Raw genomic sequence first — 27,132 nt, forward strand, 5'->3', positions numbered from 1 at the left:
ACTAATGAAGCCTAGTTATTTCATGCAGGACATGGTACTCTATGCTCCAACCGTGATCAGCTGATGGCCAGCTGATACTTATTATCCCATCTCCCATTGCCAATCACATCTATCTCCCGGCACAGCAGCATATCTACATGACATACTTCTCACTAATACCTACTTGCTGCTGCTGGCAAAGCTTAACCTCCTCCACCCCAGCCTCCTCTTTTACAGCATTAAGCCTGTTTCACCTTCATATTCTGATTCATGCTACGATGGATAAATTTCTTTTGAAACTAATTTTATTGTAGTCATTATGCATTGTCATGAATGCATCCATCCATATGGGTTTCTAGCTATGCGCTCCCTGAGAGTCAAAGCATGCTGCTACACTAACCCAGGGAGCATCAGAGCCTTCTCTGCCCAGTAAAACTTGATATCAATTTTGCAATAAAATGGTTAAGTGTATGATGAGAGTGTTCCTGACTAGACTCTTTATTGCTCTAACTTGTTGTCCCATCTCTTGGGACCAAAAAGTAAAAAAGAAACATTTTGTGACTAAAAGTCTTCAGGATATACAAAAAAGTCCTTGTGCTGTTTCGTATTGGTTGTATTTGTGCCATTATTCAAAGCAGTTTCTGACTGCAGTGACACAGAGAGCCAGATCCCAGGCTGTCTCTTTTTTGCCTCCATTACTCAGGCCATCTCCTTCATATTAAAAGTGTTCAGGCATGCTCAGGTTGACACAGCCTGACCCCAAGTAAAAGGCATTTATAGCATCAAAAGAACGGCACAACGACTAGCTTCAAGTGGAAAAAAAAAAATTGAGGCTAAGATTCATGGTTCAAAAGCTATTTAAGTTTTACAAACTAGAGTCACTTCTTGTCGTACACAACAATCGTAGACAGGGAGGGTTAAGTCATGTGCTTGTAAAGTATATTTCACATCTGGACTGAAATGTTCCTCAGAGTGCTCTCTGTTGTTCTTAGCCAAGAATGAATCACAGAAAAGAAAGCATTGATCAATATCAAAATCGTTGTTAAAAAAAAGTTCATAAAAAGGTTTTCAAGGACAAATTTCTTCATAAGAATGGTTAGTATATAAGGCTCATTGTATTTTAAAGTGGCTTTACATTTGTCTTTTACCACAAGAATTTTTTTGGGGCTTTGTTAAGCACATTTATATATGAGCAATTTCAATATTCACTGATTCATCTCTCTTGCTATTTAATTGATACTAATTTTATGCATCAGTGTAGCAAGTATACACCTAAACAGTTCTGTAATTCAAAGTTTCTTAAGTAACATGCACCCACACCATTAAAGAAAAGAGATTTCTGCCAGTACCACCACAAAGCCTTTATTTTTAACCCTCCCCAGTACTTTCAATGTCAAATGATTGTGTACTTCATAGAGGCATCAGGCAGTAGATCTAGTCTGCTTTTTAAAAAAGAAGAGCAAAGACCCACAACCCTGAAAATCCCTCCATTTGAAGTTGAGCAGCCTTCTGCCGACACAATTCAGTGTTTTCTGGTACCTTTAATGTCCTTGCCAAAGCCCATGGACGAGGTGACCGTCTGGGTCTTGTTGTTGTTGTTGCTCTTCTCCTTTAGGACGTCGTCATCGCTGGACAGGTCGTCCAAGCTCAGCTTTTTCCTCCTCTTCTTCTTCTTGTGTCGGGGTGGCAGCTTCTTGGGGAAGGTGAACATGGGGAAGATGACCAGCAGCATGGCCACGGCACAGAGCAGGAACCCACTCCACCTAGAGGGACAGAGAACATACAGGGAAACACTTGAAGGCTCACATTAATAAAACAATTAAATGTAGTCAAGCTTGTGCAAAAATCCCTGGTACACTCATCCATCTTCTCCATCACCTATAACTCATGTAGGAAGCCTGTGGCTGTTGGCTGGTGAGTCACTGGTTGTGCTGGCAGTTAGAAGATGGCATCACAGAGAGCTGTAAAAAGATGACTAACCATATTTCAGCCATTCTGACTGATTTATTGATGGATGGGAGGTATGAGAAGAAAACGTGACCTAAAGGACAAACATACTTTGTGTCTTATACATTTAAAGTGATGCTGCAGGTTGGAAGGATCTTGGTTTTTAGAGCCTTTTTTCTCGCACTTCATCTTCAAATGTGGTCGATTATCTTTAAGTTTAAGTTTTCTCCACATTATATACACTTAAAAATATGAAGAGATAATTAAAGAAAACGTGTTCAGAGAATTGCCAAAATATGAACCTGTTTGTGAATGTGTAAATCATTATTATGCACCATAATGTCTGCTTTAATGCCTATAGCTGGCTTGCTTTGTCCTGATTTGGATGATTCACTGTTGCATTTTTCCCTTTTGTGCAATATTGTAATTTAGGCCGAAGCAAACACCAACGATGTGCTGTCCTTACATTATTTAATCACAGCCTGCTTCTCCCACTGTGTAGGTAAACAAATGCCATGTGCACTTTGCATTATAAGGGAAGCTACAAAATGCTGGCTTGTCTACAAAGTGAGTCATGGGTTGAGATGAAGCAGTGAGAAGGTCACATGTCTCATCAACATTTGGACAGGCTCTCCCAGTGTAATGGTTTCAAATGAGTCCATGTTAACCAGTGTTAATTAGTCTTTATGAAGCTTTCTTTGTTTGTTTTGTATTAAAGACATATCTGATGAGCTAGTTCTGATATTGGTATGATTAAAATGAACAAAGAGGTATTTTGAGGGCTACGCCTGCCAACATTTAACTTTCAAAAAACAGGAGGTTGGTGGTGGGTGAAAGAGATGTCCCTTGATGCCATACTTGTTCCAGTGTGGGCTAATATGCGGAGTGACATGGTGTAGGTTTAGATTCAGTCTTCAGTTTTGGTGAGGACAGATGCATTTCTTAAAGAGGAAGGTCTGGGGGTCCTGACCCAGAAAAATATTAGGGTCTACTACTTTATTTCCTGTGTTCTGAGATATTTTTTCATACAACTAAAATATCACATTTACATAAGTATTCAGGCACTTTGCAGAAACACTTGAAATTCAGCTCAGGTTCCTCCAATTTCTCTGGATCATCGCTGAAATGTTTCCACACCTTGATTGGAGTCCACCTGTGGTTAATTACTGATTGGACAGGATTTAGAAAGGCACACACCTCTTAACAGAAGGCCTCACAGCTGACAATGCATATCAGAGCAAAAACCAAGCCATGAGGTCAAAGGAACTGCCTGCAGAGTTCAGAGACAGAGTTGCTGACAGGCTACATAAACATTCTGATGCACTCAGTGTTGTAGTCGAGTCACCAAACCTTGAGTCCAAGTCCAGTCCCGAGTCCCTAGTGTTCAAGTACGAGTTGAGTCCGAGTCACCAAAGAAAAATTGGAGTCGAATCCGAGTCGAGTCCCCTTTACCTAAAACCTAGAGCCAAATTAAATTAAATTACTAATCATTTTTAAGCCATTCCAGGTTTCCAGTTGGGCTTTATTTATGTGTTTTATCAATGTATGAATTTCTTCAACCTTTTAATTTAAAGGACTAGAGGAGCTGTTTACAGCAGTTGTGCACAGACAAAACCAAACAACTATGACCCGGCAGTGGAGTAGACTTGGGAGACAGGGTTAATTTTGGTAACTGTTTTTAGTTTTAGTCTTTACACAAAAATACTTTTAGATACAATTTAGTTCTGATCACCCATCATAGTTTTAGTCAAGTTTTAGACGATGAAAACTCAAAAACATTCCAGTCCAGGATGAGGATCATTGATTTTTATTGATATTGATACTCTTATTAATAATCCTTAATGATCACACTCTTCATCTATAATATCAGTTACATTAAAAGGATTATCTGTGTATTAAGGGTGGAAAAAATAGACATGTTTTTAACTGCACTCATGCTCTCATCTATCTTATACTAAATATTCCTCCTTTAAAATGACTGGATTTATACAGATTTCTCACAAAAAACTAAAATTCCAATTTTCCACTTGGGACATTTGAACACATCACAAAAAGGTCTGAAGTTTGTCCCCCCTTCAATACTCTAAAGACTGAGTTGTCATTAAACACATCATAATTTTACTGTATGCCACCTTGTTTAGCTCACTAATCAGTGCTATCTCGCTGTTGTTAATGCAGGTTTCAACATTGGATTGATGTTTTTAAATAACGGGACTCACTGCAAGGTTTGAGAGTTTTTATCACTCTGTCCAAGACTGAGGAAGATTACTGTACAGCAGCAACAGCAGCTAATATGACGAGTCTGAGCAGTGGATGGAGATTTTCAACGATTCAAAGGTAGGCTGGATGCGTTTTAGTTGAATTTCTTGTAAAGATTACCACAGGAATACAGAGAAGAGCCACAGGTTTAAGCTTCCTATCAACCTATCAGCTCCTCTCTCTGCCAGGGTCGCCCACTCCTCCTGCTCTCTCTCCTCTGGTTGTTTTTTTACAGACAGCAGGTTAAACTCACGTGAACGCGCATGCAGGTGAATGCACACCGGGTGCTGCGTGAACACTGATCAATTACAAGGGGTTTTCTCACACAAAAACAATAAATATTACAGAATAAAACAGTCTTGAGCAAAAAAAAGGTTTGAGTCCTCCTCTTCATCCTCGTGTCTGAGTCCAAGTCCGAGTCATCGGCGCTCGAGTCCAAGTTGAGTAAGGAGTCCTCCATATCAGGACTTGAGTTGGACCCGAGTCCGAGTCCGGGACTCAAGTACTACAAGACTGGATGCACTGAAGGTTCCCAAGAGCACAGTGGCCTCCAAAATTCAAACTGGAAGTTTGGCACAACCACGAGTTTTCCAAGAGCTGGTTGCCTAGCCAAACTGACCAATCAGAGGAGAAGGGCCTTAGTAAGAGAGGAGACCAAGAAGATCTGATGGACACTCTGACTGAGCTCCAGTTTGCATGTCAGGCAAAATTGCAGAAATTTAAATAAAATCAGCTTTCAAACTAGTGTTGGTTCCTGTTGCAAGAAAATAAAAGGCGGCTTGTCCGGGGACGAAAAATCAAACCTTGTAAAAATGAGGGAGAGACACTGTTAAAGAGGCACCGCTAGCCCCTTAGCTCAGGGCTGATTCACACCCATTCACTCTTAAACCAACTTTAAGTTAACAGATCATTCTCACCAGTTTCCAATGAAACGGGGGTCGCTTTGATCGATGTTCACAACAGTCTTGGGGTCCACATAAAAGCCGATGAGGACTCCTCCCAGCAGGTAACCAGCCGCTGGACCCAGTGCTCCCATCACGTACATGATGGCTGAGGAGAGAGAGAGAGCGAGACAGGAATAAGGGGAGTGCTCACACTTTCATCATTGATGAGAGGTTTGGGTAATTTAGAAGCAAAAAACTTTAAAACAGTTACCATGTATTTCTCATTATATAGAATGTTATAGAATTGATTGGCTTGTTCAACATCCCTGAAACACAGGTACAATATCATCCAAATGGAGACTTGTTTCTGTCCACCTGACTGACTGCAGGGGTAATATTCATCCTCATTGTAGTCCTGCTTTTGTTCTAGTCCATCTCCTTACTGTCCATCTCATTCTTAGCAGCTCCACTTCAACAGGAGCCAGTATCTATCAAGTTGGACTCTCCAACATCAGCATCATAATGCTTCACTTCACGTCTTGCACAGTGCTTTGTGCATCTGCACTTTAATTCCAATCTACCAATCAGGTATTTTCTGATGAAAATCAGTCAGTAATGTTCAGTTGTTGATCAGTTAACCCTAACCCTGCCTTACAGACTTTTTGGTGCTTATGTGCCGTCTTACTGAACTCATTCTCAACCATGACCTCAAAACTGAGGTACCAGACCAAGCCATGACTAAATCAGACTGTTAGAAAGGACTGTATGCTAATTTAAGTGACCAATTTTCTCAGTTATCTTAACTCCACACCTAACTTCAACCCTTATGTAATGACAAACTAATCTAGCTTTATGAGTGGGGTACAAAAGGCCGTGTGTGTGGGTCATGCATGCAGATCATATGACCGTATAATGAGGGGCCTGCCGGAGGCCGAGAATAAGATTTCTCCAATTAGAGGGAATTAACATCCTAAAGTCCTTGGCTGGGGTTGAAAGCAAACACAAAAATCCAGTGGCGTGACTTAAAAACTCGAAGCTGGGCCAGGCACTGGACCAGACTGGAGGTTATCTAACTGTCAGAGTCCTGGGAACTCACCGGGAGCTCTGGGTTCACGTCAGCAGTCATTTGAGCGATGCAGCATCGAGAGTTTTAATCATCGGCTCTTTCAAAATGACAGGACGACGGCTCACTGTGGGGCCGACAGTTTGGTTATGATTAGTTAGGAAGTACTTAGGGTTCATTGGAATTGCCTTTTACAAATTCTAAATATTTTCAGGAAAAATTAAATTAAATTCGTGGTCAATTTTCCATCACAATTTTAACTTAAGAGTATCATTTGGGTGTTTTTCCAATACCAGTGCTGTATCAATACTCTCAAAAATTCTATTGGTGCCTGGATCACAACTTTTAAGAGGAAAAATATCGACAGAAATATGGTCGACAACATAAAAACACTTTTTAAAAAATGACTTCAAACTGTGCAATATATTAACTATTACATAAAAAAAAACATTAACAAATTTTACTACTATAATTGGCAGCATGTCTGTCTGAGTGTCTGCCCACATGTCTCGATTTGCACGCCACTTCGACGCTCCAATTGTCATTGACACCTCTCAGAAGACTTCTTGGGTGTACTGATTCAGAACTTGTGTCATAATAAAGTAAAAAAATAAAATAAAATTAAAAAAACATGCACAGATTTTCAATAACATCCAAGATTGTTGTGCCTATTACTTCAGTCTGCCCCCATCTCCATGCCTCAATATGTCACTTCACCTGTATAACTTATACACTGTCTCCGCCACAATGCTGAAGAGGAGATGGCCTTCACTCTCAAACACACACCTTAAATGGGCTCATGAGTCTGATTTTTCTTTAAAACTGAGAGAGAAAGTGACAGAGCTATAAAACAACTGGACTTTGTTGAAACACACCCCCAAGGAAACACATTTGGACATCTGGATGTGATGATACACCTGCTCCACAATCCCTGATTAAGTGAGCTCTCTTTTAAGCACTTCTCCATGCTCATATTAAACAAGATAATACAGGACATGTGTTAGAAATCACGGCTAATTTACTGTTATTTCTTGGTTCTAGTTGGTGATGATGGTGCTGCGTAAACATGTTTGAATATGTGTCTGTCTCCGTGCAGCCTAACAGTGTGATAATTTGTTAATGCTCTAAAAGTGCACGTTCTAAAACTGTGTAAATAAGTCAAAAGGCACAGCTTTGATACTCCCTTCATTATGTTATAGGCCAGTCACCGCATATATGTACTGACGCACAGAGACACTGAGCCATTTTGCAGTTATTTGGGAAAAGAGCAGCCCTTTCCATGTAAATTGGCCTTATTCTATTGATCATCTAACTATGATGGTAACAGCATGCAATAATTGGAGTAAAGATTAGCCTACTGTCCGTGAGAGCTCATGGAAGTTCAATGCAGTTTTTATTATGCACAAACTTTCCAAGATCAGATAGCAATTCCACCTCTGTATGACTTAAAAATAAATGATGATAAATGGTGTGTAAATAAAGCCAGTAAATATTACTGTGACATTACTATTACTTAGCCATAACCAAGAGTTAAATCAGTCTGAGATTCTGAGCCGCGTATTTATCTGTTTGGCACTGTTATACATGACGAGGAAACATTGTCAAGCTAACGCTTAAGTGAACACAATATTTAATTTTTTTTTATTAGATCAAATGCATTGTCTGTGTTTTTCAAATATTTAAAATGGTCAGAATCTATCTGGGATGCAGGCAGGATCGGACACATCTGTTGCAGGTGGTTATGGTCCGAAATCTAGCGATAGAAGATAGGAGCAGAATCCCACGCGAGTCTCACGTAGGGCTCTAGTAACTAAACCCTCAGACCATTTTTTCAGTTGAAATACCTGTGTATTAGTATATTAGTAGTACTGTTGACAAATTAAGGTCTGAAATTGAAAACTGGACTAAAAGTATTCAAATATATACCATTGTTTCCCCTCTGTAGTTAAAAAATGACCCTTATTTTCTATAGTAGCAGCCAAACATAGATGTTTCACAAGCAAAACTGGGCTCCACCAATGAGAGACATCACTACAACACTCTAAGATTGTGGGTAATGTAGTTCTTGTCCAAGAAGTTGCAAATAAACCATGCTTTATAAAAATTAGGCTGATAACATTCAAATTTATGCCTTCTACAGGCACATCATTTGATCACCATGTAGCTCATAAAAAGTCTATCTTGAATGGTTATGATATTATGGCTAAAAATCAAATCTAAAAAGCATTAGATTTAATAATGGTGTGTCTGCTAGTTGGTAGGCAGGAGCTAGAGGGAATGTTTTATCCCTTCCCCCTTCCCAACCTTGTCCATGTCATCCTAAAGGCATTTTTTGATGCCAGGGTTGATCCATCTTAGCAGAAACTCTGGGGTTAAGTTACTCTTTACACTGCTTTAGTCCAAGTATCGATGAAAAACACAAATAATCAAAGGTAATATTGAATAAAAGCAGCAAATTCTCACACTGGGGAATCTGCAGAGTGAGAATGGTTAGGCTTTGTACCTCATAAATATGTTAGTTTTAGTTAATTATTTAAATTGTGAGAACTGAAGTCAGCCTTTTACAAACAAAAATGTCATATTTCTGGTTTATTTCCTCTGCATAAAGACTCAAACATATTCCACAAATGAAAGCATCAGTATGAGCTCTGCAGTTACTCATCTCTTCACAGAAACATATTTCCTGACCCTACGACACATCTCTCCTCTCCATTGTTACATCATCTGCCTGGGAAAGCCAGAGCCTGGGATGATAAAGAATCGGGATGGGATTGAGGGCTTGGGCTTTCCAAGGGGACCCAGTCGCATCGTGGATAATCCTTTATCTAGCAGGAGAAGAGGGAAAACCCTTGGCTGGCAGGCTGCTGTGTTACGTAACGCGACGCAGACCATCAGCAGAGGGATAAAACAGGACCAGGCTGCTGGTGGTAAAGCAGACAAGTGAAAGTGGAAAAAAATGATAGATGTGGAGATGGAGAGAGACGGTCAGAGAGATTAAGAGGGGAGAAGGTTAAAATGTGTGGATGATGTTTTTACATGAAAATGTTGGGTGAAATTCTGCACTAATTCCAGGAAGAGGAAAAGTTCCGTCTTCTACATTTACAGCAAAATGTGCAACAAGAATAATGAGGTTTTAACTAAAACAAAGACACATGACAGCTTTCTCTATTTAACTTTTCCTCTTAGGCTAAAGCTGGGGGGACAAATCTTAGAGACTGAGAGAAGCAGGACTTTCTACGAAAGTACACTGAATGTTTGAGTGTCATATTATACAGAGCACAATCCAATGTGCAAATATTTACATTTTCATTTCATCTGCTGCCATCATTGATATTAATATACGAATGAAGCCTGAAGCTAAAACTTCTGTCTTTGAAAATATACTTCAATGTTAAAGGAATAAGGGATGAACAAAGAGAGTGACTTCAACTAGCGTAGGTCTTTTGGTCTTGCTGAAAACACAGCAAACATTTTTGTACCTATGACTCATCCATAAAGCCAATACAGGCCAATATTTGCAGCTGATATAGGGTGAAATATACATTTGACACAGGCCAATATTAACTGACAATGGAGGCTGATATTCACAGCCAATACAAACCAATATTTACAGCTGCTGTAGACTGACATTTATAGCCAACAAGTACATCAGCTATGAACAGCTGATACATGCCAATATTTACTCCTGATGAAAGCTGATATTTGAAGCAGATTCAGGATGATATTTTCATCCATATAGGCTAATATTTAAAGCTGATGAATTTAAAAATTTACAGTTGATGGGGGTATTATGAACAGTCAATACATTCTCCATTAAATAGCCAGTTAAGGGCAATTTTTACAGCTGATGGAGACTGATATCTACAGCTTAAAAAGCTTATATTTACAAGTGATGTTAGTGGATATTTACAGTTAAAATAGGCCAAAACTTAAAGCTGATAGTCTGACATTTACAGCTGAAACAGGAAATTATTTACTGACAATATAGGAGGTTATTCATGGCTGATCTAGTGTGACATATACAACCATGTAAACTGATATTTACAGCCCATATAAGCCAATATGTACAGCTTATAGAGACCATTATCTACTCCTGATGAAAGCTGAAGCTTACAGCAGATGCAGGCTGGTATTTACTACCAAGATAGGCTAATATCTACAGTCAATACAGACCAATACAACTGATGAGGGCTAATATTTACAACAGATATAGGCTGATATCTATGACTGATGAAGAATGATATTAACAGCCAATACAAGATGTGATAAGAAGTGATATAGGGTAACATTTACAGCCAATAGAGACTGATATTTGCAGCCCATATACGGCATTATGTACGCTGATACAGGTCAAAATTTACTACTGACAAAATCTGATATTTACAGCTGCTACAGTCTAACATTTACAGCTGATGGAGGCTGATAAATATACAACCCATTTAGGCTAATATCTACAGCAAACACAGGCCAGTGCTCACAGTTGATGGAGACTGATATTCAAAGTACAAGGGGGCTGTTATTTAGAGCCAATAAGGGTGATGAAAGCAGCTGATGACAGCTGATGAAAGCTGAGATTTACAGAAAATACAGGCTGATATTCACAGCCAACAATGGGCAGAATTTACAGCTGATTCAGGCCGATTTTTACAGTCAACGTAGGCCAATATTTACAGCTGATTTAAGCAAATATTTACAGCTTTACTAAAGTAACTAACAGTTTCTGATTGTTGCAAAATATTGAGATAGACATATTGTGTGATGATATATCACAATGCAATGATTTGAACCCTTATGAACTGAAAAATCACATAGATAAGCATTAAACCCTACAGTAATAACTCAAGCAGACATGTCAAAGCTTCTGGTCTTCTATGACTGTACAAGTCACTCTGGGCTGCTTTAAGCTGTGATTGGTATTTGTTTAATTATACAGAAAAAACATAAATAAATTTAAGTTTAAGTTGGACTAAAATCGTGAATGTTGTTGCATAGACTTCTCTTAATTACCTCTCTATTCTGATTGTTCTTTTTGGTGCTTTCAGTTGGACTCCATGCCTTTAGGATCAAGCTGTAAATGCATGAAGGTAAAGCATACCATTTTACTTTGTAGTGTTTCAATCCAAGCACAAAGTGAAAACAGACTTTTAAAAGAGCGTGGAAACATACCTTAAATGGATTAATGACTGTAAAATGAATGAGATAAAAAGCATGCAGGTGAGAAAATGAGGGTACAAAGGAGGAAAAGCAAGAGAAAGAAATGCAAAGGAGCGATAAAAGCAGAGAAAGAAGGGAGGAGAAATTCGAGTGACAGGATGGAGGGAGGAGGGGAGCAGAAACAGAAAGATGGAGGGGTTGTTGTTGAGGCAGCAGTGTTTGTGCTGATGGAGGGAGAATGTCTTTTAGTACCAAAGTAAACTGAATCACATTCACATCTCAGATCCAGCCGGTTCCCTGAAAGCAGGCCACTTTGATTCTTTGACAACTGCAGGAAACTCAGAAACCCTGAGAACTTGCGTGTGCAGTACATGATCCAGAAGAAGACACCTGAAAAAGTGGAGCTGTCTGAAATTCAGGGTCAGGAATTTTGAATGCCATCACGACAATAAACAGAGCTGCTCCTCTTTAAAGCAAGCGTACCATCACTGAAACCTTCCTAATCCCTGACATCTGTCCTTGGTCTTGGTCCACTTTTGCATGCCATGCAGAAAAATTAAAATATTATGCTTTTATCAGTCATATTAATGAAAAACCCTTGTTAAAGGGTGTAAAGCTCTGTTTGCAGCAGACCTGTCTTGCACAGTGCTGAAGGTACACACAGCTGACTCTTTTACAGAAACAGCAGGTTGTCTGTTATAAAACAGGTGGATTCAGCTGAGCAGTCTGATCTGGTTTGATCTGGTTTAAACAGTCTAAACTGTGCTGTGAGTCATGTTTTACTGGCTGAAACTGCGTCTGTAGTTAGCATGTTGCTTTGTTAGCCAGCGGTCTTTTGTGACTTTCTTCTGTTGTGCACATCACTTAAAAGGGCAGTAATCTGTTCTGTTAACAAGAGATGTTCTGATCATGTTTTTGCTGCCGGTACCGATCATGTCTTCTGTTTTGACATATAAGCTGGTTTGGTGGATGGTCAGTATACTTAGCTTTGTAGTGTACTTAGACTTTCTACAGATGGCAGCATAAAGGAGCCCAAAAGTCATCCTTATTCAGTCAACAACATAATTTTACTACCTCTGGTAAACAGAGCAGAATAAAAACCTCACAAGGAGCAATATGAAAAGTATCCAATAATAAGGAATACTTAAATACACAATGTGATCACTCCTAAGAGGAGTTTGATAGGAGTCATACATGCTGTGCAATAAACAAGGTAAAACACTACAGCAATACCAATCTTCATCGACATCACAAGATGGACTGATAAATGGAGTTGAGCTTGTATAGCACTTTTAAAGTCATCTGACTTCACAAAGCGCTTTCACAACACAGGTCACACCTACACATTTACACCCTTTCACTCACACATTCATACACTGATGGCAGAGGTTTTTTTGCTAAAGAGAATTGGCCATCAGCATTAGCTAATCCCACTTGTACGCTACTATACCCATTTACACACCACTGACACAGCAGTGGAAGCAAATCCTGCCTGAGGACACTTTGGCATGTGACTGCAGGAGCTGAGGATCAAACCCTCAACCTTCTGATTATGAGACAACGGACTCTACCTACTGAGCAACAGTCACTCCACCAGGCATATTAGCAGTTAGCAACAACAGCTAGGCTCACCAGGCTAGTCTGTGTCATCCCAGCTAGCACTGAATGACATTATTAAGTAAAATTTTCCCTCAACTTCAAAGACCTTGTCCACATGGAGATGAAAACAATATATTGCTGTTTCATTTTGAAAAAGTTTTCCGTAAAGACGGGATTGTTTCAGGAAATATCTGTGTAAGCACAAAGTCACTGAAAACAACTGAAAACACTGTAGTGCATATGCCAAGCCTGTACGTGGTGCTGTATTGCTGCCACAGAAATGCACCAAAAAAGAGAAGAAGATCACAGAAAACTGACACAAACTTTCTTCTAGTTGCCCTTCTGGTTGTTCTCCGCGTTGGATCTAAGAACATCTGGTGTATGCATTTCACGTTGGTGGTAAAGGAGCATCAGATTTTGCTGTAAAAGCCATTACAAGCTCAGTAGCTTCTGCAGCAAGAACACAACCCTGTAATCCGCCATTGTTGTTTTGGCCAGATCTGTGCAGGTGTCTTAAGAGAGCTACGCTATGTGTGATGTAATCGTTTCAAAAAAGATGAGGCTGGCCGTCCACACAGAGACGAAACGGTAGTCGTTCACGGATTTGTGCACTCTGGGACCCGGTTTCAAAAAGTCTCAATTACAGTCACCCAAAATGCCGTTTCTGTGTGGATGAAATGCCGATACAACTAAAAACTTTTGTGTATACTCCTGAATTCGTCTCTGTGTGGATGGGGCCTAAATGGGATCAGAAGATCAAATAAATACCATACCGTGGACTTGTTACCCATAAGATTTTGATACTGTTACATTACTAATATTTCCCAATAACCATTTTACTGCAAACACAACATAATGCAATGTTGTCATCTTGTTCAATAACTTGCTTTTATCCTGTTTTTATACAAATTTGGATCAATATTTTTTGACTGTGGGTCTTACTAAAGCGTTTTAGTGGAGGAGGAGGATTGACACACAACAGCAGTTTTTTTTTTTTCAATCCAACAGTTCAAGGTGCTGCATTTCAGTTTGATTTGATTCACAATGCTGATGTGCTCGATACTTATTAGCTTACAGTTCAGCTGGCCTAGATAATTACATTACAGTGCATACACAGTGCTTCTTACAGCTGCAGTCCCCGAGTATGAACCACAGATCATAATTTTCTGTGACAAGTGACTATATGAGTATTAATTCCAATCTATCGATCACATGTTTTTATGGAGAACTGTCCACTAATGATCGTTGGCCTAAGTATCAGGGCATCAGTAATCACAATAATGCATCTGTAGCTGCAAATAAACACAACATTAGTGCTCTAATATGACTTCCATCCTAATCTAATTAAGAGTTGGAAAGTAAGGAGACATTTCTGCTGTTTCTGCATCAGTAAGAAGGCTGCATCTATACCATTTAGCTCTCTACAATCCTGAGTACATGAACCTGGACGTGCTGGGCAAGTGACAGACTGTAAAAGTAAAATTGATGACCGCTGTAAATCAGAGGAAACACTGTGTGAGAGCCATTAAATGTAAAATGTAATTTTGAAATTACTTTGTTTTTTAAAGGTTTAAAGAGCTTCAGGAAAATGTGAAGTCCAATCAACAAGGAAAAGCTTGTAAGCCTTCGATCCATTTACTATAAATTAAAAACATAAATCAGGACTGGAGCTGCCAAGTTTTTTGGGGGATTTTCATTCCATCTTTGCCAGTTGATGGATGAGTTTTTTCATGCCATACAGCGCTACAAATCTGCAGCTGCACCTTTTCATCTGGCCCACGCAATAGCAGAATAAAATGCTGAGAGAGGACGCCATGTCATGTGGAGAAACAGACAGACACAGCTGAGGCCAAGCCGGGCCAGGCCAGGCCAAACTGTGGCGGGATGAGGAGCAGGGAGACACAATGAAATGTTATGGGCATGGCAGCGTTGTCATGGCAACCTGCTGACCCAGCACTGTCTAGTTACAACTTCCCCACTGGGCTGCCAGCCCCAACATCAGCCGCCATGAAATCTAAGCTCTGTTTTACTTGTCTGTTCCTCAGTTTGTGCTGCTGATAGAGACTGCTGGACGACGAGTCTGTCTGAATGAAATTAAACATTCAGAGGAGGCGAAACCTTCCGATGATGAAAAGGATTCTCTCTCTGGAGAGTCTAAAGAACAGTTACACAAAAGAAGACTCATGAGAAACAGATTTTTAAAAAGGATGGACCAAACCAAATCAATAAAGGCTGGGATTTCCTGATGTATGTTAAGGACCTAATATGGGTTAGGCTCTTGTAGTGCCCCTCGTTTTTACATCCTTTGCCTGGTAAAAAAGAAAAAAAAAAAAAAAGACAAAATCATTTCAGTTGTTGGTATTCATACGTTTGTTCTTGACAAAGTTCAGTTTCTAAATAAATGTACTACATTTCAGTAAATCAAAAATGTTGTTTTAAAAGTTAATTTCCTTCTAAGAGTAAAACTTAAGCACTGAGTTGCAATTTTTATTTCAAATGACCAATTTTTTGACCCAAATTTTTTCTGGCTTTGTCCTGCAAGCCTCCTTGTCAAATTTCTGCAAGAAGTTAGGATGAGCAGCTGTGAGACTGCAGCAGGAATTGTGTGGGGATGATGACACTGATTAAGATCTCCTCATTGCATGACTGATGACATCTCTGTGCACATAATGAACCTGGGGCTGCAGCCACCAAAGAAAAACTTGGTCCACTATAATTACACCCACGCACTGACCAATCAATGGGTCATTATGGATTTAAAAAAAGGAAAACAAACTAAAGTTACCTCTAGATCAGCCTAATCAGTGACAGTGTCCTCACTGCACCCTCCTTGTAGACCAAATAAGATTAAAAATAAACATAACAAGCCTTTACCAGTATACAAAATATTTTTATCTTAATATTTTATATAAAGACCACAGTACATTTAAGCACGTCAATATGGGTTGTGGTTTTTCATTTCATTGTCGTCCCTTCTGGAAAAAATTATTATTATTATTTTTATCCATGAATTTTAAAATTTACTGATTTACAAAAAAACTGAAAAACTTGTAAAGCACATTAATATTTCTTGATTAATATGTCAAATTATAGTTATTTACTTGCATTCCTGAACAGAGAAATGAGTTTTAGTGGTTGAATGTTATGGTTGAATAATTTCTGACCTCTCAGAGAAGCCCTGTGAGCCGGCTCAAATTTTGGTGAATTCAGTTTGAAATCCCTCATTCCTGTTCAAATTGGTAAAACGTGGAGAGCTCACTGAAAATGAAAGAGTCTGGATAAAAGCACTTCATGATGCTAGATGGTCTTTGAGACAAATATGACAGTAGGTCTAATAAATTTGTTAAGCACTGTAGATGCAACAAGAAAGACTGGCAGTGTTCAAAGTCTGTAATTTTACCAAAAGTGGTACTAATGAAGTAAAAGAACTAAGAAAAACACTATGGCCTTTGAAAGACTAAAAGAGACACCTCACAAAGAGCAGGAGGGAACATAAAGAGCACAAGTCTCAGCGGCGTTCATAACCCAGAAACCCTGCAATCAAGTAGTGTCAGATTAACTGGAAAAAATGTTTCAGACTGGGAAATTGATGTAAAGGTCCCCTCAAAAGTTGCTACAGTGACTTCAATTACCCATTGACTACATACTTAGGGAACAGGGTCTTTTACACTATGCATGATTGTTCGCCTATTCCTCTTTGCTGCTGTTCTGCTTTCACATAAGTAACATTGTTCTGGGCCTGAGTGCAATTGGGCAAATACAAAGTATAATACAGTAGACAACAATATGCACATATGATTTACAAATTTGTCAAAAAGAAGAGGAAACCATAAAAACTTGTCATGTTGACTTGGTTTGTGCATCCTGCTGGCTACCAATGATGTTTTTATTACATTCTAAGATGTCACAATGTCCTTAAGCAGATGCTTTTGTCCAAAGAAATTAAGATGCCAACAACGGCCCATCTTCCCTCCCACTTCCACACCTACCATGCAGCTCAGAGGATGGAAAGATCCCATTCTGCATGGATACATTTTTTGAAGAGACTTTTAGAATTGACTTTACAGGTCGACACACTTATGAGAGCCCTGTACTTGGGTATGGTTCTATTCGTCTTCTGCATACTATGCCTGAGTACATGTAGATCATTCCTGAGACCACCTTTTCAAGAAGACAAAAGAGCAATGCCTAAGTATGGTATCCTTGTGTTCACTCTGATCAAATGAATCAGGCTTTGGGCTCAAGTGTTCTTGGGTCCTAAGTAACTAACCTAGAATCTTTTCGCTCAAATGCACAGTATGTAAATTCCACCGCCAGGGGCTCTTGATCAAAACCATAACAAGAAATGGAAAGTAGGGACACTCAAACTAAAGACTCTATTCAATAAAACCTGCAAATGAAACATAGTGTAAGTTCATGTTAGATATGGAAGTCATAAGCCCAGCTGCAATCATGTGACTACCAGCATATTAAATTATCGTCTTTCGTTATTAACAACCAATCCCATTCCTTTCTCTCAACAAGGTGATCCATGTGAATATGATATATCCTTCTCTCTGATCCCTGTCTTACCAATACTGATCACACCGCACTCCTTTCTAGTTAAAGCTTTTGCTGCACCTTCATATTCACTATTACGTAACAAAAAGTGGACTCCTGCCGAACTGAGTTTCAGTGCACATGACATGCATTGCCATTTCTGGATCTATTCATCTTTTTATGTTTCTAGCGCTGTAATCCCTGGAAGGTAAAGCAAGCTGCTTGGCTAATAAAGGGAGCATCTTTTGGGTAGCGCCTCCAACACCAAGTAAAATTGTATATCTACTTAGCAATAAGTGGTTAAATGTATGGCAAGAATATTCCAGACTGAACTAAACTGTTCACGACCATTTTCATTTCATGGATTTTTTCACATAATGAGGGGGAAAAGCGGTTAAAAATTACTTTCTTGGTTCATACTGTGAGCTTCTTGTGAAGCATTCTGGGATCCTAAAAACAAGAAAACCAAACAAACCAAATGAAAGCTTCTGAGAAACTAAGTGCTCTAATAAAGACTTGTCTTACACCTCTGGACAAAAAAACAAGTCCTTCATTTTTAGCACTCCAAATACCAAAGGTCTTCTTTAAATGCTCCCCTGTTGGTTCCTCCAGCTGGGAATAAAATAAACAACCAATCAGAGCTTTTAGAAGGGATTAAGAAATGGTGCATCATCTCTCTGCTGGGGCCAGAAAAACAGCTAAATCCATTAAACACAGCAACAGAGAACAGTAATGGTGATGAGACTTACACAGCTAAATGGGCTGTTGTAAGGCTACTTAGAGAAAAAAAGTTGTGAACAAAAAAGGAGTCTACAAACTAAACTGAAAACAGCTGATATAAAGGAAACATTAAGTAATGAAGAAGAGAAAATCCAGGCAGATCATTAGTAAACTTTAAAAAGCTTCTTACTCAATATGTGGTATAAATGCACTGATCTTTTTTAATTTTCTTTTATTTTGTAGCCAATACCAATACATTGTTGTGTCTACTTAGCTTTGTAGTGCAGTGAGACCTCCTACAAGTGGCTTCATAACCTGATAAAATGAGCTCAAAAGTCACTCTTATTCATTAAAGTATCAGTGCTGACACCAGGCCTAATAACTTGTACTTGATGAAGTTTTGCAACATGGTTTCAGCATCTTAGGAAATTTGAAGTGATGCTTGCAATTTAGGAAAATTTTCACATAAATGCAGATGATATAAAGTACACACTGTTAAACTGTCAAGAGCATGGGTGACTTAACTATTAGGCAAAGGTAAATTGTTGCTGAGGGTCTCACAGTCACTACAAATGTGCACCAAATATGAAGTGTATGTCTAAAATTATTTTCAATGATTAAGACATCTAGTGAAAGTAAACAAGGGTAAAAAGTAAATAAAGTAGCATTAAAACTAATTTTGGCAATCCAAAAAAAAGTCTGCAAAGGAGTACTGGCCCAGCAGGGTCAAGGCCTACTGAAAAGTCTCCAAATGTCTTTAGATTAAGCAAAGGATAGCAAAGAAGATCTCTGGAGACATAGTAAGGCAATGAACAATGGCAATGGAGGATTTTTTTTTTTAGTATTATTTCACTGACTCGTTTCTGTCACTCCCAGTATTGGCATACCCAAAATATGAAGCTGACCCTGACAGACGGGCTGCTTCATAAGCCTGTCTTTATCAGTGTAACATTTAGACATGTCTGCATCCTCTGTGTAACTTAATCCTGCCACATCTGACATCTGAGTTTAATCCTTAATAATAGCTGTATAATAGCATTACAATGAAAAAGCATTGCCAGGTCATGGTTGTGCAAAAACTCCAGATCTGAGGTAACAATGTGCAGCAACATGACCAAGCATGCTGAGCACGAGCTGTGGCTGTGAAACCCAACGACGACCATATTGCATCTCTGAGCTGGCACATTAAAATTTCAAGTAGCTGCAGTGTGGCCTGCTGCCTTGCATGGAAGCCAAACAGAGCATCTCTTACTGGGGCTACAATGCAATATTGTGCTGAATTATTCTAATGGATGTCTGTCACGCCTTTGGGCATGATCTCATATGTAGGCCAACACAAAGCAGGGCAAAAAATGGACCAGAATGATCATCATATTGACCATGACGGGGTGGTGCACCTATACTGGTACTCAAGAATGTGATAATGCCATAAGCCGGGTCTGAGAGCCTCAAAGCCAGATCAACACCTAAAGGGTTCAACTATGTAACCCCAACTCATGGCAGTTTGGAGAATAGTAACAAATCCTATAACTTGACACAAATTCCCTCTTTTGTTTGTATTACGCAGACAGAAATCCAACTTTGTATGTTTCAGTTGATCATATATTTCCTGCATCACACATGAAAGCCTTAAAAAAGCTAATGATATAGCAAACAGAAGTATACAGTCAGCTGGAGTGGCAATCTGGGTCGATAAATGGACCTCATGTATCATGTCAAGGCTAGGGGTCAACTGAGTATTGGTCTGGCTAATTTCCAAGGCTGATATTTGGCACTGAGCTCAACACTGTGGTTCTGGTAATATAATTCACAAACATTTTCTCCATAGTAGACTGAATTATTAACCAGATAATCAGAAGTATCCAAGGTAGACTAACCGCCAGTAACCAGAAGGTATAAACCTAAATGCCATGTGATTAAATTGAAACAACACTGTAGTTAACATATTGGCAACCAAAATAATAACAATATTTTGCCAATAGCAGCAATAGTATTCCAGGAGCTAGAGCCAAAAAAGGCACTCTGAAATCTGATTGGCATCCCCAGAAACCTAGAAATGATTGTTTATTTGCCAGCTGATTTGTCTGAGCTCACTCCTAGTTAACTAGCCTGGCTATGCTATGCTGCTCTCTCTGCAAGCTGCTCTTGCAACCCTCCTCCACCCCAGCTCCTCCTTTATTCTGCTTCTGACTTAATCAATGCCATTCAGTTGTCATTGATGTATACATTATCAGTCACATGGACTAACAATAACTGGTTTTGGTGTCAACCCTGAACAACGTGTCACTGAGTGAGCTACTGCACCCACATAGTGAAGAACAGACTACTGCATAGCATGCTCTTTACACCTCATATAGGCTCATTTATGCCCTACACACATAAGAAAATAGATCAGTGCATTTTAAACTTTACCACCGGCATTGCCTTCACACTTGGGTGCATCTGTTATGTTGGAGTGGACATTGAAAAACTAATCCATTAGAGGTCACTGTCTCTCATGGAGCTACTTTGCTTCTCCATCCATCCCATAGACAGTAGAAAGAACAGTCTGCCTTCAACTAAGCGGTACACTTGTAGTTGTCGGTCTTTGGGCCCAGGGGAGTTTACGTCATTGATATGTTTGTATTTTCCAACAACTCTCTCAATATTTGGTAATATTTCCTCAGAAAACTTGATAAATCCACCTTTTCTCAAGTGACTCTTCTTTGTTTTTGTGTTCTACGGAACAAAACGTTGCAACACCACCACGATTGGTTGTGACGTTGCAATGTTTAGTGCCATATCCATAAGTTTCAAGAAATCGGATGATAAATGTGAACACAGAACATTTGACAGATAGGTCCACCCGTATGCATTTCAAATGTAGAGCATAAATGAGTCTTAACAGTGTGTTTATGTGTTTTCATAAGGACAAAAAATATTTTAGAGAATGTAAAGTGTGGACAAGAATATTTTTGACAATGGGCGAGGATAAATCTTGATTTTTCGACAATACTCTCCTACATGTGGACCAAGCCTTAAACTGTGGACTAAGCCTTAAACCATGCTGACTACGCTAGGTCATTTTTTAATTGACAGGTAGATGGACTAAGGCCCCGTCCACACAGAGACAAATTCAGGAGTATGCGCAAAAGTTTTTTGTCATATTGGCGTTTCACTCACACAGAAACGGTGTTTTGGGTGACTGTAAACGATACTTTTTGAAACCGGGTCCCAGAGTGCACAAACGCGTGCATCACTGTGCAGACAGCCGACCGCATCTTTCTTGAAACAATTACATCACATGTAGCGTAGCTCTCTTAAGATGCCTGCGCAGATCCAGCCAAAACAACAATAGCAGATTACAGAGTTGTGTTTGTGCTGCAGAAGCTACTGAGCTTGTAATGGTTTTTAAAGCAAAATCTGATGCTCCTTTACCACCACCGCGAAACGCATACACCATATGTTCTTAAATCTTACGCGAAGAACAACCAGAAGGGCAACTAGAAGAAAGTTTGTGTCAGTTTTCTGTAATCTTCTTCTCTCTTTATAGCATTTCCATGGACGCAATACAGCCCAAAGTACAGGCTTGGCATATGCACTACAGCATCTTCAGTTGTTTTCAGTGGTTCCATGCTTACACAGATATTTTCTGAAATGATCCCGTCTTTACGGAAAACTTTTTCAAAATGAAACGGCAGTATATCTTTTTCATCTCCATGTGGACAGGGCCTAAATGGACTTGAGCTTGTACAGCACTTTTCTTTCTGTCTACTACTCACAGTCTACTCAAAGTCTTCTACTCAAAGTGTTTTTATACTACAGGTCACACCAAACCATTCACACCCTTTATGCACCCATGCACACCACATTAATAGACAGTTGCTCTGGAGAATTGGTCATTAGTATTAGCTAATTCCATATGCATCCATACCCCTTTACACACCACTGACGAAGCAGTGGGAGCAAATTAGGGTTAAGTTTCTTGCCCAAAGACACATCAGTTTATGACTGCAGAATCAAACCCACAATCTTCTGATTGCAGGATGACTGACTCTACCTACTGAACCACAGATGCCTCTCTAAGGTAGGAAACCAAGGCAAACAAAAAAAAAAAAAACAACACCAAAAAAATCACACAAAAGTTTTACCATTCCATTACAAAAACAATCCATGTTTGATCAGGTCAAGACTCAGAACAACTCTGTTGGCTGGTTAAATATGGAGCTATTTTGGTCTGTAGTTTGGACCTGATAAAGTATGAAATCTGGTTCCAGAAGGGGCAGAAATAGTGGCCACCAAAAGCAAAAGATCATTTAGTTGTCTGGACAAAGTCTTTTCTGTTAAAAGCTTGAAATTCAAGAATGTATTATCAATGATTACAGAGGGGAAAAAATACTTTTTTGTCCGTAATCCTAATGCAGTATTGCTGTGACGATCTTAAAAGCAGCACTAAACTGAAGTGACCTGCCGTAAGTCGATGCAACAGTCAAGTGTTACGTAATTCTGGTGTTGTGTTTAATCAATAGCACCATCGACTGAAAGCAGCATGATACGCACACACGCAATCACTACTGTATGTTGACTTTTTGTTTCACATGGGACAGAATCAGCAGTTATTTAATTTAAAAGATACTTCACCAGGCTAAAAAGTGCTTCAAATTTCAACACATTTATGTTTGCTGAGTAGTGGACTTCAAGTAATATCCCTTTCCAGGAAAAGCATTCTAAGTGTTTCAACTTTGTGACTATTCAACAAGCTGCTCTGTTTTCTTGGTAGCACTGCTTAAAGCAGCATGAGAGATGCCAAATGTCTTCAAAGCTCATGTCTTGTGTGAATAAGTGCCATTCTTCTGTTGGATTCCCCATCTAATAACAAATTAAGAGGAATAAACCCCATCTTTGTCCTGCAGTGACGTCCCTTGTTCTTATTATTCAGGGCGGGGCTGGGCCCAAACAGAATATGTTGCATTGTGTTGCTGCTTGGCTGGCCTTGATCCCAGAGGGCACAGCCATCTTTAAGATTCACAGGAAGTTTAAATCTCCCTCTCAGTTGGCCTTTTATCTCAGCGAACAGCTGAGGAGAACCAGTAAACACCTCTGATCTGACAAAGGATTACCAGATAAATGGTACAGATTGATTTCTGTTGGGGGCGTGTGGCAGGAAATCCCACCCTGCTTTTTAAAGTGATTGATCAATCAGTGTTTAAAAAGTGTCTGCACAGAAAAAGCAGTAGACTAAATGAATACAGCAGGAGTCTATCTGGACGGCATTCCTGCTGAATCCACAGTACAGCTGCAGATTTACTAAAGACATCATCTGTCTCTGTCCATCTCATGTTCTCCCTCTAACATAATAACCTAAGTAGGCTAAGCAGCGTAAGAGGCCTATTGGTACAGTCAGCCCTTTGTGCACACCTCATGGTCCATATCAGACACACGATACAAGTCAGGAAAATAAGAGGATAGAGTCAGAGCTGCAAACACTTTAAATACTTTATGACAGTTTAAAATAAAACCTTAGCATTTTGAAAGAACAGCAAACTAAACATTCTAAAAACTTTTTAATACCTCCCTTTGGAGCAGGTTAATCAACTGCTTAACCCAATTCCACTGATGTTGTACTGCAGTCCCGTTTTCATCCAAATGTAACCTCATTTTGAGGAAACTGGCAAAAGAAATAGGGAATTAATGAGTGCTTCTATCCTCTATTGTTATGCAAGTAGAGGAAGTTCAGTGTTAAAAGCTGGTGGAGCTAATTCTGAGGGATGTATGACTCAAGGAAAATTACTAAGAAAAACTCTCAGGCATTTAGTCAAAGAAAGTTAATATTTCTCTCAGATGGATAAGGATGTACTTCACTGGATGCACATGGAGGTAAATTTTAACTTTGAAAACAATCTATTTTACTTGACAACACTTATTAAAATAGTTTAATTCAGTCAATCCTCAACCTTTTTCTACTGGAGCCCCCAACATGATAGTAACTTTACTCACTGTGGCTTATTTTGAGTCCTGTTGGTTGGATACAGCCCTCTGACATTGCTCTATTATTTAGAATGACTGTTGAAATAAGCGGCTGCATCAATTATATGTCATCTGCAAATTGCACATCCATGCTTGTGCACATGTAGGTGCAATTGATCTGTGCCAAAGCCCCCTTCAAGCCGTGCCAGGGCCAAGGACTGGAGTATTCATGACCCAGGTCATGTTCATTTGATCATTATGATCAAAAGCATCACAAAGAGGTGGTCTCAGGCAGGATTCTGTCGTCAGGCACTGTACCTGGGAGATGTGAATACAAGTGTGCTGGACCACAAAGTTCTTGTCAGTGAGCAAAGCTGTAAAGGCAGTTCTAAATGTCTCCTGTCTCCTTAAAAAACATCATATCTGTGTCCACAGCATGGTCAAATTTCATTTAATTCAATTCATTTCAATGTACAAACTTGGCTTGATCTTTAGCACACCTAAGATTAAGCCAAAACCACAAGGCACATCTTATTAATATTAATGCAAAATAGCTACTTTAACAAATGTTACTGTCTTTCTTTGTTGTGTACCTGAAGTATTATTGAGTTAGTTCAGGCAGGCCACAAGTCAAGCACTACCATATCATGAGAAACAGCCCTCATCAGTTGAAGGCCAGCTGATTCACTCTATGCATGCTATTGGCTAATCACACTCATACTGCCATATCTAAACTGCTCTACCCTAGCTACGCTCTGCTGCTCTCTCTGTAAGCTGCTGTTTGCTATCCTCCTCCACCCCAGCTCCTCCTTTATTCTGCTTCTGACCTTGTCCAAACAGATGAAAACAACATATTTTTGTTTCAAAAAGTTTTCCGCAAACATGGCATTGTGTCAAGAAATGTCTGTCTAAGCACGAAAACAACTGAAAACACTGTAGTATATATGCCAGGCATAAAGTGGTGCTGCAATGCACTCTAAACAGAGAAGAAGATGACGAAGTAAATGCACTCAAAACGTTCTCCTGGCTGCCCTTCTGGTTGCACTCTGTGGTGGATCTAAGAACATGGATTATGCTGTTCTCCATGACCAAATGTTGCTCATGTTGGTAGTAGAAGAGCACAACATTTGGCTGTAAGAGCCATAATAAGCTCAGTAGCTCATGCAGCCCGAACACAATCATGTAATCTGCCATTGCTGTTGCTGTTAGCAGGGTTGGTGCATGCAGGTTAAGGGGGCTATGACAATCGTTTCAGGAAAGATGCGCTTGGTTGTATACATGGAGATAAAACAGTTGGCTCAACACACTAGATACGTTGGAATCTGGTTGCTGTAAACGTGAAAACACTGAGATCTGCATGTGACTGAATTCTTGATTTAGACCTTTAGAAAGTTTTTTCACCTCTTTCCTGGCTGGGTTTCATGTGGGCGGGGCCAATATGTGGGCTAATGATGTCACAAGCCCACATAGGGGATGACCCCTCCCCTCTAACATTACATTACAATACAAACAACACCACTACAGAGCAGTTCATCTCACTATAGTCTGTTGTTGGCTGAGGCCACTACCTTTATTAGAAGTTAACAATCAGTTAAATGCTGTTTTTGAGTTCATTGTGAGATTAATTTGCCTAATATATCAGCTACAGTGGCCTATAGGTCATTTAAAGCATCATAACAGTGAGATTAGAGTCAGAATACAGACTTTTTCTCTTCTTGGGCACAGAACCAGGCAGCTGCACTCTGTTCATAAGGTCAACATTCAGATTGTGGCATTTTTTAAATCTGAGAGGACTGTATTTCTCCTGAGTGGGCGTGGCTACAGCTCATTCAACAGATACGCCCACACCATCGTGGAGCAGATTTTACTGCCTCATTTTTCATGATTTTGAAGATTAATTTTATAAACTTAGAGATGTTTTATTTGACTGAAATTTAATTTAGGGGTTCATAACACAGTGACCTATCATACAACAAACCTAGATACAGATTCATTTTCACTTTACAGGGTCTTTAAGGTAATCCCCAAGTACATGGGCAGCCCCGGGTTCAAGTCCGGCCTGCGCTACTTTCCTGCATGTCTATCCCCCACTCTCTCATCCCTGTTTCTGGCTCTATCCACTGTCCTCCTCTGTGAATAAAGGTATGACAAGGCCTGAAAATATATCTTTAAAAATTAAGATAAATTGTAATTGTTTCATATAGTAAATATGAAAGCTCAGTGGAAGAGGACTATGCACATTCTCACCAAACTACTTTTGAATAAACTGTCCCACAGGTGTCTCATCTTATTTTAGTTCACATGTGCAAACCTTACTTTGACTGTCACATGGTAGACAAAGTTGCGAAGCTCACATTGGATGAGTGTGAGAGCAATGTGAGAGAGATGAAGACTATCAAGGGATCTTAAAATGATTAAAGCTTGGTATAAATGTGTTATTCAAAGTGATTAGATTTGTTCAGGATGGAATCAGAGATGGAATATAAGAGTATGTTTTCCTGTTTCTTTAAAGCTGATACAAAACAAGGAAATGTATACTAAAGCAATGAGATAAAATGTCTGTGAAATGTGTGACTGGATTTGACAAGAAGCATTAAAGTGATTTAAGTAGTTGGACAAGAAAGTGCAGAAAAATTACCATGCTACTTAAGTCATTACTGCTGATTATTTCAGCTGCCACACCAACGTTTTTCTGCAGTCAAGCAGTATTTGGGACACGGTGCTGCCATTACTGAGCGTAAACTATTTAGTCCGGTAAACAAATGTCCCATTCAGCAGTCACAAAAGCAACAGCATGCCAAAGTTTACTGGGCAAGTGGGTCTTGCCGTACAAACTCACTCACTTTTTAATTCCTGCCAAAGAGGCCGGTAGAGCTTGTGACTTTTGCACATTCCTGCCAAGCAGGAGCATTTTCCAACTTTGTCTTATCCAATCTGGGAATTGTCAAATCAAATTTCGCTCTGCAGATTTACAGCAGGTGAGACTGTACCAATATAGATCACAGCCTCTGTTTTTTTTAAGTCTTGGGTTGTTGCAATTCA

At 39.4% G+C, this 27,132-nt stretch overlaps 1 protein-coding gene across 4 annotated transcripts in view; it reads right to left on the reverse strand.

Moving 5' to 3' along the window:
* The window catches only part of LOC121519728 (solute carrier organic anion transporter family member 5A1-like), a 62,532-nt gene that overhangs the window by 25,282 nt on the left and 10,118 nt on the right, over window positions 1–27,132 (reverse strand). For all 4 annotated transcript variants that reach the window (XM_041802571.1, XM_041802573.1, XM_041802572.1 and 1 more), the window contains 2 exons: window positions 5,103–5,235; window positions 1,519–1,742 (listed from right to left, as the gene is read on the reverse strand). In XM_041802571.1, coding sequence (XP_041658505.1) covers window positions 1,519–1,742; window positions 5,103–5,235 — 357 coding nt within the window. The remainder of the gene's footprint in view (window positions 1–1,518; window positions 1,743–5,102; window positions 5,236–27,132) is intronic.

The sequence above is a fragment of the Cheilinus undulatus genome, linkage group 13, assembly GCF_018320785.1.
Source record: "Cheilinus undulatus linkage group 13, ASM1832078v1, whole genome shotgun sequence".
Taxonomy (NCBI): domain Eukaryota; kingdom Metazoa; phylum Chordata; class Actinopteri; order Labriformes; family Labridae; genus Cheilinus; species Cheilinus undulatus.